This window comes from Canis aureus, chromosome 10 (assembly GCF_053574225.1).
Source record: "Canis aureus isolate CA01 chromosome 10, VMU_Caureus_v.1.0, whole genome shotgun sequence".
In the NCBI taxonomy this organism is placed as follows: Eukaryota; Metazoa; Chordata; class Mammalia; order Carnivora; family Canidae; genus Canis; species Canis aureus.
Genome location: NC_135620.1, coordinates 27303448 through 27316219, shown reverse-complemented (window position 1 = coordinate 27316219; position 12772 = coordinate 27303448). Strand labels below are relative to the sequence as shown.

Sequence of the window (12772 nt, the reverse complement as noted above, 5' to 3'; positions counted from 1 at the left end):
CTTGCTGTGTGACTAGATCTCCCAATAGCACTACCTTTTTAAAGAATTATAGTAAACGTGCATCTGATTCTCTGAGATGACTAGTTAAGGAGTTGCATGGAAAAAAGTTGGCAGTGGACAGTTAGGCATACTGGCAGTACTATGGCCATGTGCTTCCCATCTGAAAGAATTTGTGAACATCACACAGAGCTTTCTTTCGCACATAATGCACAACAAAGCTTTGATACCTCCAGAGTGATTTAGAGTAAATAGGGCTGCCAGAATCAGGGAGAACATAGAAGAAATCAGATTATTAATTACACTATCCAAAGAAAATTCCCTGGAATATTCTTTTTAGAATTACTAAAGTAGTGGTAACAGATTTAAAGTATTGTGATATGAGCTTGCTCCATCAGAGGAGACACAAAATAAAAACTATTTTTGATAACTTTGTACCCAGGGTCAGAGTTCCTCTCAAGAGCAAGGGGAAAGAAGGAACGCCTCTTAGCTTAGTCTTAAGTAAGTAGCTTTTTTTTTCTTCCTTTCAAGAAAAAGATCCTGGTCTTATTCTTTGTCCAGGTTCTATATTACTTGATCAGTGAGTGTACGTGGTAGTGTAAGTGATAGAGGGCTCAGTCAGGAAGCAGTGTGAGGTCATTTTCTAGAACTCATCTAATCCAAAAGACCATGTTTAATGACGCTTTGCTGGATAGCTTTGCTTGCATTTGTTGACTGGAGTACACTGTGTCTAAGGATGCCCCAGGTGAGGATGAGGAGGAAGATGGAGTCAGCGAAGCTGCCAGCCTAGAGGAGGCTAAGGAAGAAGATCAAGGAGAAGGCTATTTGTCAGAAATGGATAATGAGCCACCTGTGAGCGAGAGCGATGATGGCTTTAGCATTCACAATGCTACACTGCAGTCCCATACACTGGCAGACTCCATCCCCAGCAGCCCTGCTTCTTCACAGTTGTGAGTATCTGAGATTCTTCTTTGAGTTCAAGACCGTGAAGGTGAGAAGTAGGAGAGGATCTTTTTCTTCAGTCTTATTTTTTTCATCTTCCCTTTCTTGGCCTGGAACTAATAGTTCACAAGAAATGATAAGGATTTTTTTTGGACTTAGGCTTAGTGGGACTCCCTTCTTTTATTTCAGCTCTGTCTGTAGTGAAGATCAGGAAGCCATTCAGGCACAGAAAATCTGGAAGAAAGCTATCATGCTTGTATGGAGAGCTGCAGCTAATCATAGGTGAGTGAGCTTTACCAGTCAGTATGTTTCTCATGCTTCTTCTCAATGTTAGGAGAAAAAGTCTGGCTGGGTTTATATGGGATCGGTGGCTTTGACTTTTACAGCCTTCAGCTACTTAAATCAAGTTCCCTTACCTGTGCTTCTGAAGGGTAAGTCAGTAATTAATTGCACCTTACTCTTTTTTGGACAGATATGCCAATGTCTTCCTGCAGCCTGTTACAGATGATATAGCACCTGGCTACCATAGCATTGTACAGAGGTAAGCCATGATCCATTCAGCATGCTGACTTGCCTGAATTGTAAGTTGTTCAGTCTTAGTGGATTTTTGCTTTACACAGAATGTTTAAAGCAAATGTTTTTGATCTGAGTAAAAGTGGTAAATTGATCATTTCAGTGGCTGGATCACAAAAGATAGACTTCTGTTACCATTCTTAGCCAATACCTACTGTAAAAGATGCCTTGTTTTTAATTAAGTGCATGTTGTGCGGTGAGGGGTTGGTACTTCAGTCCTGGCAGCTAAGACTAAGGGCATATTTAAGAAGTCATGTATGATAATAATATATTTGGATCCAGTTGAGTCCTCTTCCCCTCCATTTACCTGTTTTTGTTTTGTTTTTAGGCCTATGGATTTGTCAACTATTAAGAAAAACATTGAAAATGGACTGATCCGCAGCACAGCTGAATTTCAGCGGGATATTATGCTGATGTTCCAGAATGCTGTAATGTATAATAGCTCGGACCATGATGTCTATCATATGGCAGTAGAAATGCAGCGAGATGTCTTAGAGCAAATCCAGGTACTTTGAGGATCTTCAGTGTTTTAGTAACGATGAAAGGAAAATACTCAAGGGAAGGATTTATATTGATGTCAGGAAAGGGTGCTTGGCTTTTATTAGAATAGTAATCAGAGACACAGGAACATTAAATTTTATTCTTGATGGATTCGTGTTGTTTGGTAAAAGAATTATGAGAATATTCTGCCTTTCTTGGGCAAATACTTCAGTTTCCTGAAGTTTTTTAATATTTGGGGGGTAAATTTTTTATAAAATGGTGAATTTGTATTTTTAAATTACATTAAGTATGTATATAGTTGACTGTCAACAAATGATTTCTGTTCATCGCAGATAATCTATTTCTATAGTTTGCATTATCAGGCACCGTTTGAGATACTGAATTTCAAGGGAGGTTGTCTATATCTGCATAGTCTGCTAAATTAAATTGCCTAATGGCCTTTGGTTCATCTAGGTTTTTTCTCTTTCCCATTCTTAAGAGATACTGATTCTGGATTATAGCCAAAAATTCAGAGACATTTGGCATTTTTACATCCTTTAGCATGTACAACTAGAATTAAAACCTAATACAGGGATCCCTGGATGGCGCAGTGGTTTGGCGCCTGCCTTTGGCCCAGGGCGCGATCCTGGAGACCCGGGATCGAATCCCACATCGGGCTCCAGGTGCATGGAGCCTGCTTCTCCCTCTGCCTATGTCTCTGCCTCTCTCTCTCTCTCTGTGACTATCATAAATAAATAAAAAAATAAAAAAATAAAACCTAATACACTAGGGATGCCTGGGTCGCTCAGCAGTTGAGCGTCTGCCTTCGGCTCCGGGCATGGTCCCAGAGTCCTGGGATCGAGTCCCACATTGGGCTCCCTGCAGGGAGCCTGCTTCTCCCTTTACCTGTGTCTCTGCCTCTCTCTGTCTCTCTGTGCTTCTCATGAATAAATAAATAAAATCTTAAAAAAAAAAAAAAAAAACAACCTAATATGCTAAACTTGGATTCAGTTGAGAAGTATTAGAATGCTGTTTGCAGAAGGATATGACATGAAGTCCTATTTACAAAGCCAAAAGAGTCTTAATTCTTCCCTACTGGATCAGGTCTCAAGGGTCAACTGTCTTTCTTTTCACTATAGCAATTCCTTGCCACACAGTTGATTATGCAGACATCTGAATCTGGGATCAGTGCTAAAAGTCTTCGTGGGAGAGATTCTACCCGCAAACAGGATTCTTCAGAGAAGGTGAGGAGACCAAGAAAGAGCCTGTATGCCAGTGTTCCAGAGCTAGAAGTCTGAAGCATCCAAGGAACCTTATGTTACTACTTACTACTTGGTAACTGCTGGGCTTTTATATTCCAGTGGTGTTCAAACATACGTAAATCTTTGGATGTACTCATCCAAACATTGAAACACACTCGCTGTGCCTGAAATACCCAGTCACATGAGAAATTGTGAGCTGAATGAGTGGATTATTACTTTCTCTGAGTGAGTGCCTTCAAAGTAGGGGAAATGATTTTTGCAGCAGTTGGGGACCGTCAGTTCCTGTTCCAGAAAGCATTATGGCCAGACTGCTTTTGGATCTCTTTCCTCTTGTTCTTGAGTTTTTAAATTTTGTCTTTGTGTGTGTAGTGCTTGTGTCTCTGTCCTGAGGTTTGGGGTGCTTGCGGCTGAGAGTTTCTGTGGAACCTGATCAGTGTTTGTTTGTCCTCTAACAGGACAGTGTCCCCATGGGCTCTCCTGCCTTCCTTCTCTCTCTCTTTGTAAGTATTGAATGGTTGCAAGGGGTGGTGTTGCCACAAAGATTCTCAGCTCCTGCTGGGGGTGGGTGGCAGAGGGAAGTCCAACATGCAGACCGTGGCAATGTCTTGAACTTATCTTTATTCAGATCATTGAATAAGAGTCTGTCTCTTCTTCTGCATTCCTGTCTTTCTGCATGTGTGCGTGTGTGGGCTGGGTAGGGACTATTTATAAGTTCACCATGCTGAAATGAGGTATTCTTGGTAAGGATCTAGGATGCACCTGCTCCTCATTTCTTGATTCCACCTTTTGCCAATTCTTTTCTTACAAATAAAAGATTGCTTAGAGCAGTAGCGGCTAGCTGCCTTTTTTAAGTGTTCCTCATACCAACAGATACCCAGCACATCATTTTTCTCCTTTTCCCTAATAGTAAGTTACAAGACTGATGCCTGATAACACAAATATTCGGTAAAATTTAAGATAAGGATCTTACTAACAATGAGTACCACATACAGTAGTGGCTGGTAGAATTAGAGATAAACTTAATAAAGCTAGCCCTAAACACTTACTGTTTTCCTCTGTGAATTGAATGACACTCTGGGGCACTGAGACATGATGTAATGGAAGACATCAGGCTAGAAAATCACATGATCTTAAACTCACTGGATTATCTTTTGGAACCTTGTTTTCCTTATCTGTGTGATGGACCTAATATAACCAGGTACCTGTCCAGCCTACCTCACAGGGATGTTGTGAGGATAATAAGATCAAGCTATGGAATTGGCTTGAAAAAAATTAAAGTGTTAAACAAATGCAAGGTGGTATTTTTATTTTTAATGTCGCCTCAAAGGCAGCTTGTGTTCATGAGCTCTGTAAACTTTAGAGTCCTTGCATGTTAGAAATGTAAAAATGGCCTAGCCCAGCAAAAGTGTTCACCAATTCATCTTGCCTACAGGCATCAGCCTGTACCACGGACCGAACACTGTAATCTCCCTTCTTTCTTACTGGCCTGCAACAGTGACTCTGGATCCCCAAGCAGTTGGCTGGCTGTTGCAAAGCTGGTTAATAGGATCTTTTATCTATTGAAGACAGCAAAGTATTGCACAAGAGGAAGGAGCTGGGCTGCAGGGAGAGAGCAGCAGATGGAAAGAAGCCTTCTGATTGTCCTGATCTCATGGAAAACAACTGTCAGGAGGTGCTAGGGAACTAGTGCCAGGGTCAGTCTGCAGGAAAGGCCTTTCTTATAGGGACCAACAAGCTGGACAGGTATGTTAGCCAAGAATATCACTATCCACTGCCCTTTCTGACCCTCCCACCTTTCTTTTACTCTTTCTGTTTCTTTGAACACAGTTTAGGGCCTGGGTGGGATGACTAATAGTCATTCTTTGGGACCCCAGATGAAACCCCAGGGACCTCTGTGGTGGGCAGGAGCAAAATACTCTGTCCTACATTTCCTCTCACAAACTACTGCCAGGAATTTTTAGCCCACTCTGTGGGAAGACAGATCTGTACCTCTTATTTCCTGGATTTTTCTGCTGATTCTCTTCCTTCCCCCAAGAAACCAAATCCCCCAGCATTGTTGAAACTTCTCTCTCAGGTTCTAATCAACTCACTCATGCTCAATTTCTTTGTCTGCCTATCATCTAGGATGGGGGCACCAGGGGGCGCCGCTGTGCCATTGAAGCAGATATGAAGATGAAAAAGTGAAGCTTCAGAGTATCCTCATTGAGCTGAACCTGAAGTAGAAGTAAACAAGAAAGAGCTTGGGCTTGTCGGCCCAGTTCCAGAAGTGGAAGATACAGAAGAGGAGGCATCTGGGCCATGTGACATGAGCTGGGGAAACTCTCTCAGAGAGTTGAAGTAGCACAATTGCCTGTTTTAGGGCAAAAATCATGGGCTGTGTTAATGTCCTAATGCGTAGCTAGCAGATTGTAGCTAGTTTGTACTGTCTTGTGAAGTGTACAGACTTTTTAAAACAAAAACAAAACACCTGTGAAGTGTATATGTATACACAATAAACTGAGAAAAGAAAACTTTAGCCTTTGGTGTGTTCTGTGTGTGTGTGAAAAACTTGTGGTTTTTTTTCTGTGCGATAATTGTTTTGTCTGTGGAAATAAGATGATTGGGGGGGAAGTGGTATTATGATATGAACTGTTCAGCTTGGAGAAGGTAAGTAATCAATATTGAAATTATAACTAATGTTCTAAAGTGCTGCATTGTGCAATGAGGATGATATGTTTTTCTGGAATGTTTGGGAAAACTTAAATGTTTTCAGAGTTCTGTTCATGGCATTGCTTTTAATGAAGATTAGAACGTGGACATAGGTAGCACTGACCTTTATCTCAGACATTTGTCCTACTTAGTGTCCTATCTTTGCAGATGGTATATCTAGGACAGTATAGCACTATTTCCTTCCTCATCCTTTATGTAGGGTTCTTGTGTATTTTAGAATTCATTGCTACTTGAAGGCAAAATCAGTTTCAGAGTTAGCAAATTTATTACTTGAGTTTCAGTTTTTGTTACTAAATAAAAATTATGTGAAATGAACTAGTCATGAGCCTTTTATTATAAAGAAATGGACATTAATAGGGTATTGTCTCATATGTTGAGCCTTCTTGAAAAAGATATGTTTATGAAATATAAGTCACAGATCTTTCTGGCTTAAACTCTGAAGCTTGTTAGGATGCTAAGGCAGTAGCAGATAGTCTTACGGGGTGATAGGAATTCAGTCAATCCAGGAGTTAAAGATTAGTAATTATAGTATAGGAGCACCTAGGTAGCTCAGTCGGTTAAGCATCTGACTCATGATCTCAGCTCAGGCCTTGATCTCAGGTTCAAGCCCCTCAATGAGTGCCACTCTGGGAGTGGAGACTACTTTAAGGAAGTACAATATATTCCCAAAGCAGTCTACAAACTTGCATGTGATACAAGCAGTGAAGCCCTAAAAATGGGAGAAGATTGTAGAGGAGTTCCATTAAAGGATGCAGATAGAGTTTGGGTTGACAGAGAACATGACGGGTATGCTTAACGGTAGATTGGATTAAAAATCCAGAAACCAGGGGGCTATGACATTTTATTCAAGAACAGAGGATGGGTTTTGAGAAAAATTATTGTGGATGAAAATTGGGAAGTGGGGTTACTTCCTGAATATAAGAGAAGTAAAGAGAATTGGGAAAATAGTGTTGATAAGGGGGATAAGGGAATTTGAGAAAGCGAATGCTTTTTAAGATAGAAACAGAAGTGATTTTAGTTAGAAATGTTGAGTTGAAGCAGATGGTAGGGCACCTAAAGGGAATAGTCCTTTGGGTGCATGGAAAAATGAGACCAGAATGCACATAAGAAGTAAAGGTGGAGATCTGAGAACTATTCCAGTAGGGAACAAAGTTGAAACCTCAAAACGTAGACCTTATTTTAAGTGAGTATTAATGAGGAAGCAAAGGACAAGCAAGAACACTGAAACTTGTAAAAGGAAAAAGAGCAGTCCTCTCAGGCTCAGAGAGTTAAGCATCCAACTCTTGATTTCAGCCCAGGTCTTAATCCCAGGGACATGAATTGGGCTCCATGCTAGGTGTTGAGCCTACTTTAAAAATAGGAGAAAGGGGTAAAAAAAACAGGATCGTGTAGTGTAATGAGAGGAAAGGAAGATACTTTTAAAACTTGATACAGTTCTCATTCTGCGAAGTGAGTTGGATATGACCAGAAGGATGCCACAGATAATTTTAAAGTATATTTTGAGGACTTAGTGGTTGATAGATGTCTACACACTGAGCAAAATAGCTCTTGTTCCTCAAATGTATTGTCTTCCAGTTGAGTTTAAGGGTGATTTGGGATAGAGGAACTACTATGCTAGAGGAGCTAGATATGCTCCTGTTCTTTTCTTTTGGAGTGTGAGGAAACCCAAGAAAAAATTACCGGGTAATACCTTTTTTATACTGTTTGACTTGGATCCCTGGGTGGCTCAGCAGTTTAAGTGCCTGCCTTCAGCTCAGGGCCTGATCCCAGGGTCCTGGGATTGAGTCCCACGTCAGGCTCCCTGCATGGAGCCTGCTTCTCCCTCTGCCTGTGTCTCTGCCTCTCTCTCTCTCTGTGCCTCCCCTGAATAAATAAATAAAATCTAAAAACAAAAACAACTGTTTGACTTGGGGCTTTTTCATTTTATTCCCAATGACAAAGATTTCATCCCCTGATGTCTCCCTTCAGCTAGCTTTTATTATGTGTGATGATGAGTAGAAAGAAGTTTCTGATCTCTTATCTTTCTACTGAACTTTAGACATGAAAATGCCTAAGAAATTGTAATATGAGTGAACTTAATGCATTTTTCTGTGTATTTACAGATGGGGCATGAGTGGGTTTGGTTCGATTCGGAGCCAGATTATTATCCCAATGACTCTGAGCTGAGCAACGACTGCAGGTCCCTCTTCAGTTCATGGGATTCCAGTCTGGATCTTGATGTGGGCAGCTGGAGAGAAACTGAGGAGCCAGGGGCTGAGGAACTAGAGGAAAGCAGCCCAGGGAGAGAACCTAGTGAGCTGCTTGTGGGGGACGGAGGCAGTGAGGAATCTCAGGAAGAGGCAGAGCAAGTCAGCCGCCAGAATCTCCTCCATTTTCTCTCTGAGGTAATGGGAAGCCATTATTTCCAAAGTTGAGTCTCAGGGATCCCTGGGTGGCTCAGTGGTTTAGCCTTCAGCCCAGGGCATGGTCCTGGAGTCCCGGGATCAAGTCCTGCATCGGGCTCCCTCTGCCTGTGTCTCTGCCTCTCTTTCTCTGTGTCTCTCATGAATAAATAAATAAAATCTTAAAAAAAAAAATAAAAAAGTCTCAACTTTCTAAGAGAGTGCTTGCCCATACATATTTCTACTACTCTTAATATTGTTCACTAAAATGCAAGCTCCACAGTGGCAGAAACTAATTGCTATGTCTGTAGCACTTGGTGCTAATAATACAAAATATGTGCTGAATACTTTTTGACCAAGTGTTCTAAGATCTCAGTCTAAATTAAGAGCCCCCGCCAAAAAAAAAATTAATTAATTAATTAAGAGCCCAGGGTCATAGGAAGTAGAATTTCCATATGCAGGACTGCCTTATGAATATCTTTTGTTTTTGTTTTGCCTTATGAATATCTGTTGCAATTCATTTTTTGGAGTCCTGGGAGGTGACATCCACACTCTTTGAAGGTTTTAACATTATGACTTCAAGACATTATTTTACAGTGTCCTTATTACACTGGTTTTAGAGTTGAGGGCCAGAAATAAACCGAGTTGGACAGAGTTTATATTTATGTGGCAACTTCACACATCAGGAGAACCTAGGTCAAGATCAGCAAGAATCCATTTTAACATGTTGTTACTTCTTTCTGCATTGCCTGTGGCAGACAAAATTTTCAGTAGTTTTCTATATACCCACTCCCAATTGATCAAAGTTGACGTGTGACATGAAAAACTAGAACTCAAGCTCTCTGAAGAGGCAAGAACCATATCTATTACCATTAGGTTCCTAATAAGTGGTTCAGTGTCTGGGTATCTGAGTTACTTTATACATTTTAAATGGTAGAATGAATGAGTAATCTGTTTGCATCTCAAACTGGGTCACTGTAATCATGTAACATTATTGATATGTAGATAATGGTTTCCACTAGTGTTCGTATGCATACTATGATTGCAGGTAGCTTATTTAATGGAGCCATTGTGCATTAGCAGCAAAGAATCAAATGAAGGTCACTGCCTTTCATCTGGTACCAGACAACAAGAGGAAAGAGAAATGGAAGCTACTGAAGGAGAAGAGCCATGCAGAGAGCCTGAACAGCTTTCAGCTAGGCTAGACCCCATGGTAGCTGAGAAGCCATTGGGAAAAAATGGAAGGCCAGAGGTGGCTCCAGCTCCCTCAGATGTTTGTGTAATTCAGCGACTATCCACAGAGAGTGAAGAGGTAAGTGAGTAACTTAAACTAGCTGGCTGATTGGTCCTCTGCCCAGGGAGGCAGAACATAGTAGTTAGGGCACATAAGCTAACTCCAGAGAGTTTAGATGCCTGGGTCCAAATCTGGGTTTTACTGCTTAACTGTGTGACCTTAAGTATGTCAGTAAACATCTTAGAACCTCGTTTTTTTTTTCTGCTGTAAATGGAATAGTGGTGCTCTCTCTACCTTAGGTTTGCTATGAAGTTGAAGTGAGACATTTCATGTAAAGAAAGCATTTTGCTTACTGCCTGGCTCACAGTGAGCAATCAATAAAATTTAGAATGCCATTATGATGAATATTATCTGTAATTTCAGGGCCACAGGTCATACTGACAGTTTTAAAAGAATACAGCATCCATCTAGAAATGAGTATATTATTAAAAAAAAAAAAAGAGAAGGAAAAAAAAACGAAATGAGTATATTATTCTTTTTTTTCTTGAGATACAGAATCTCAGTTTTCTAGCCAAATTGTTACCAAGAATTCATTGACTACGGTGTAGTTAAGTCACCTTTCTCTGATTCTCTTTTATAGCTTTATATAATTGACTCCACGTTAAGGTCAGCCTTCATTTACCCCATGTAAAATTACCTTGCAGATAGTAAATCTCTTTCTAAACTTTTCTTTGTTACTTGGCATTCCAAGGGGGAGGTTCAGCAAGAATCCAAAGAGGAAGACCAGGGTGAAGGATATGTGTCAGAAATGGAAGACCAGCCCTCTTCAACAGAGTGTGATGATGGGTTCAGCATTCAGGAGACTCCTCTGGTGGATATCCTTTTCAGCCATGCTACCTCTTCAACATTGTAAGTATGGATTTCTATCCAGGGTTGTTAAGATTCAAATTTTTACTTCTGTTTATGCCTATTTGAATTCATTACCATGAACATGGATTAATTTGTAAGTTAAAAAAAGGAAATTAAAATTTGAAAACACTAGAAATATAATTAAATGTAATTTTATTGTATAAATAGAAGTCTCTGTTTTCCTCTTATAAAAGAAATCTGGGGATCCCTGGGTGGCGCAGTGGTTTAGCGCCTGCCTTTGGCCCAGGGCGCGATCCTGGAGACCCGGGATCGAGTCCCACGTCAGGCTCCCGGTGCATGGAGTCTGCTTCTCCCTCTGCCTGTGTCTCTGCCTCTCTCTCTCTCTCTCTGTGACTATCATAAAATAAATAAAAATTAAAAAAAAAAATAAAAAATAAATAAATAAATAAATAAATAAATAAAAGAAATCTGTCTCAGGTTCCTGACTGGCTCAGTCAGTAGTATGTGAATCTTGATCTTGAGGTTATAAGTTCAAGCTCCATGTTAAGCATAGAGCCTACTTTATTTATATATTTTTTGAAATATTTTATTTATTTATTCATGAGAGACACAGGCAGAGGAAGAATCAGGCTCCATGCAGGGATCCCCATGTGGGACTCGATCCCAGGACTCCAGGATCACGCCCCAAGCTGAAGGCAGATGCCTAACCTCTGAGCCACTCAGGCATCCCTCAGCCTACTTTTTAAAAAAAAGTCTGTTTCGGGATCCCTGGGTGGCTCAGCGGTTTGGCGCCTGCCTTTGGTCCAGGGCGGGATCCTGGAGTCCTGGGATCGAGTCCTGGGTCGGGCTCCCTGCATGGAGCCTGCTCCTCCCTCTGCCTGTGTCTCTGCCCCTCTTTCTCTCTCTCTCTCTCTTTCTATGTCTATCATGAATAAATAAATAAAATCTTTAAAAAAAAAGTCTGTTTCGTCCACATTGAAAATCTCTTTCATAAATAAACTTTCTCTTTATTTTTACTTATTTATTTATTATTTTAGATTTTAATTTATTTGAGAGAGAGCGTGAGTGCACACTGTGCATGCACAAACGGGGAGCAGCAGGAAGAGGGCAGGAGCAACAAGTAGAGGAAGAAGCAGGCACTCCTCTGAGCAGGGAGCTCGACATGCGGCTCCATCTCAGGACCCTGAGATCTTGACCTGAACCCAAGGCAAACACTTAACTGAGTCACCCAGGCACCCCTCCCTTTTTAAAAAGATTTATTTATTTATTTGAGAGTGTTTGCATGCGAGGCCAGGAGGGGCAAAGGGAGAGAGAGAAACCTTAGCAGAGTGTGCTCAGCACAAAGCCTAACATGGGGCTGGGTCTCACAACCCTGAGATGACAATCAGAGCCAAAACCAAATGTTGGATGCTTAACCCACTGTGCCACCCAGGTGCCCCAGTAACCTTTCTCTTTAATTACTATATTTATTCAGAAAATATTGCTCAGTCAGATTGTCCCTCAAAGTCTAATACTGAAACTATACTTCTTTCAAAAATACTAAAAGCTCCTTGCAACTTGAGATTAAAAATTATTTTGAAGTTGTGAGCTCCTTTGTTTTTTTCCCACAGATCTTGGGAAATTGTTTATATAATTGTCTTGTCTTTTTATAAATAATTATGAGACTAAAGGGAATCTTTTTTTTTTTTTTTTTTTTTTTTTTTTAGTAAAGGGAATTTCTTTTTAAATCAGAAAAACTGTTTTTCTGGGATCCCTGGGTGGCGCAGCGGTTTAGCGCCTGCCTTTGGCCCGGGGCGTGATCCTGGAGACCCGGGATCGAATCCCACGTCGGGCTCCCGGTGCATGGAGCCTGCTTCTCCCTCTGCCTATGTCTCTGCTTCTCGCTCGCTCTCTCTGTGTGACTATCATAAATAAATAAAAAATATTTAAAAAAATTAAAAAAAAAAGAAAAACTGTTTTTCTTATAGTAATAAGTAATTCCTTTTCTGAGCCTAGTCTTGTATCTATCCACTAAAAGAAGATAGCATGAAAGGTTGTTTTTTAGGTAGCGGATTTCAAAGTTTTGTTACACAAGTAGAACACAGCTTAATACCTATGTTGTTGAGGAATTGCTTTCTTTGCTTTTCTATAACTCTCTGTAAGTATGAACAGAGGGCATATGATGACTATTCATAAAACAGAAAATCTAATCTGGGACATTTTATCTCATGACATTTTAGCATCTTGAATGGCAAAATCCATGGTCTTATTTTAGGATTTAGGATAAACATGAAGTAATTATTGGAAAGCAATAGATAACAGTAATTGAGTCTACCTGACCAGAT

The 12772-nt window shown here is 40.5% G+C and overlaps 1 protein-coding gene across 10 annotated transcripts in view; it reads left to right on the top strand.

Annotated features, from left to right (window-relative positions):
- BRD8 (bromodomain containing 8) overlaps positions 1 to 12772 on the top strand; it is a 32878-nt gene that overhangs the window by 15332 nt on the left and 4774 nt on the right. For 5 of the 10 annotated variants that reach the window (XR_013387726.1, XM_077911819.1, XM_077911818.1 and 2 more), the window contains 9 exons: positions 733 to 947; positions 1129 to 1221; positions 1412 to 1480; positions 1841 to 2018; positions 3132 to 3236; positions 3710 to 3754; positions 8066 to 8347; positions 9393 to 9656; positions 10330 to 10487. Coding sequence is in view for 9 of the 10 variants with exons in the window: in XM_077911819.1 (XP_077767945.1) it covers positions 733 to 947; positions 1129 to 1221; positions 1412 to 1480; positions 1841 to 2018; positions 3132 to 3236; positions 3710 to 3754; positions 8066 to 8347; positions 9393 to 9656; positions 10330 to 10487 (1409 nt within the window). In the remaining variant the exon portion in view is untranslated. Of the gene's footprint in view, positions 1 to 732; positions 948 to 1128; positions 1222 to 1411; positions 1481 to 1840; positions 2019 to 3131; positions 3237 to 3709; positions 3755 to 5378; positions 5770 to 8065; positions 8348 to 9392; positions 9657 to 10329; positions 10488 to 12772 lie in introns of those variants that run through there. The other 5 variants (XM_077911821.1, XM_077911824.1, XM_077911825.1 and 2 more) reach the window with 3 other exon arrangements.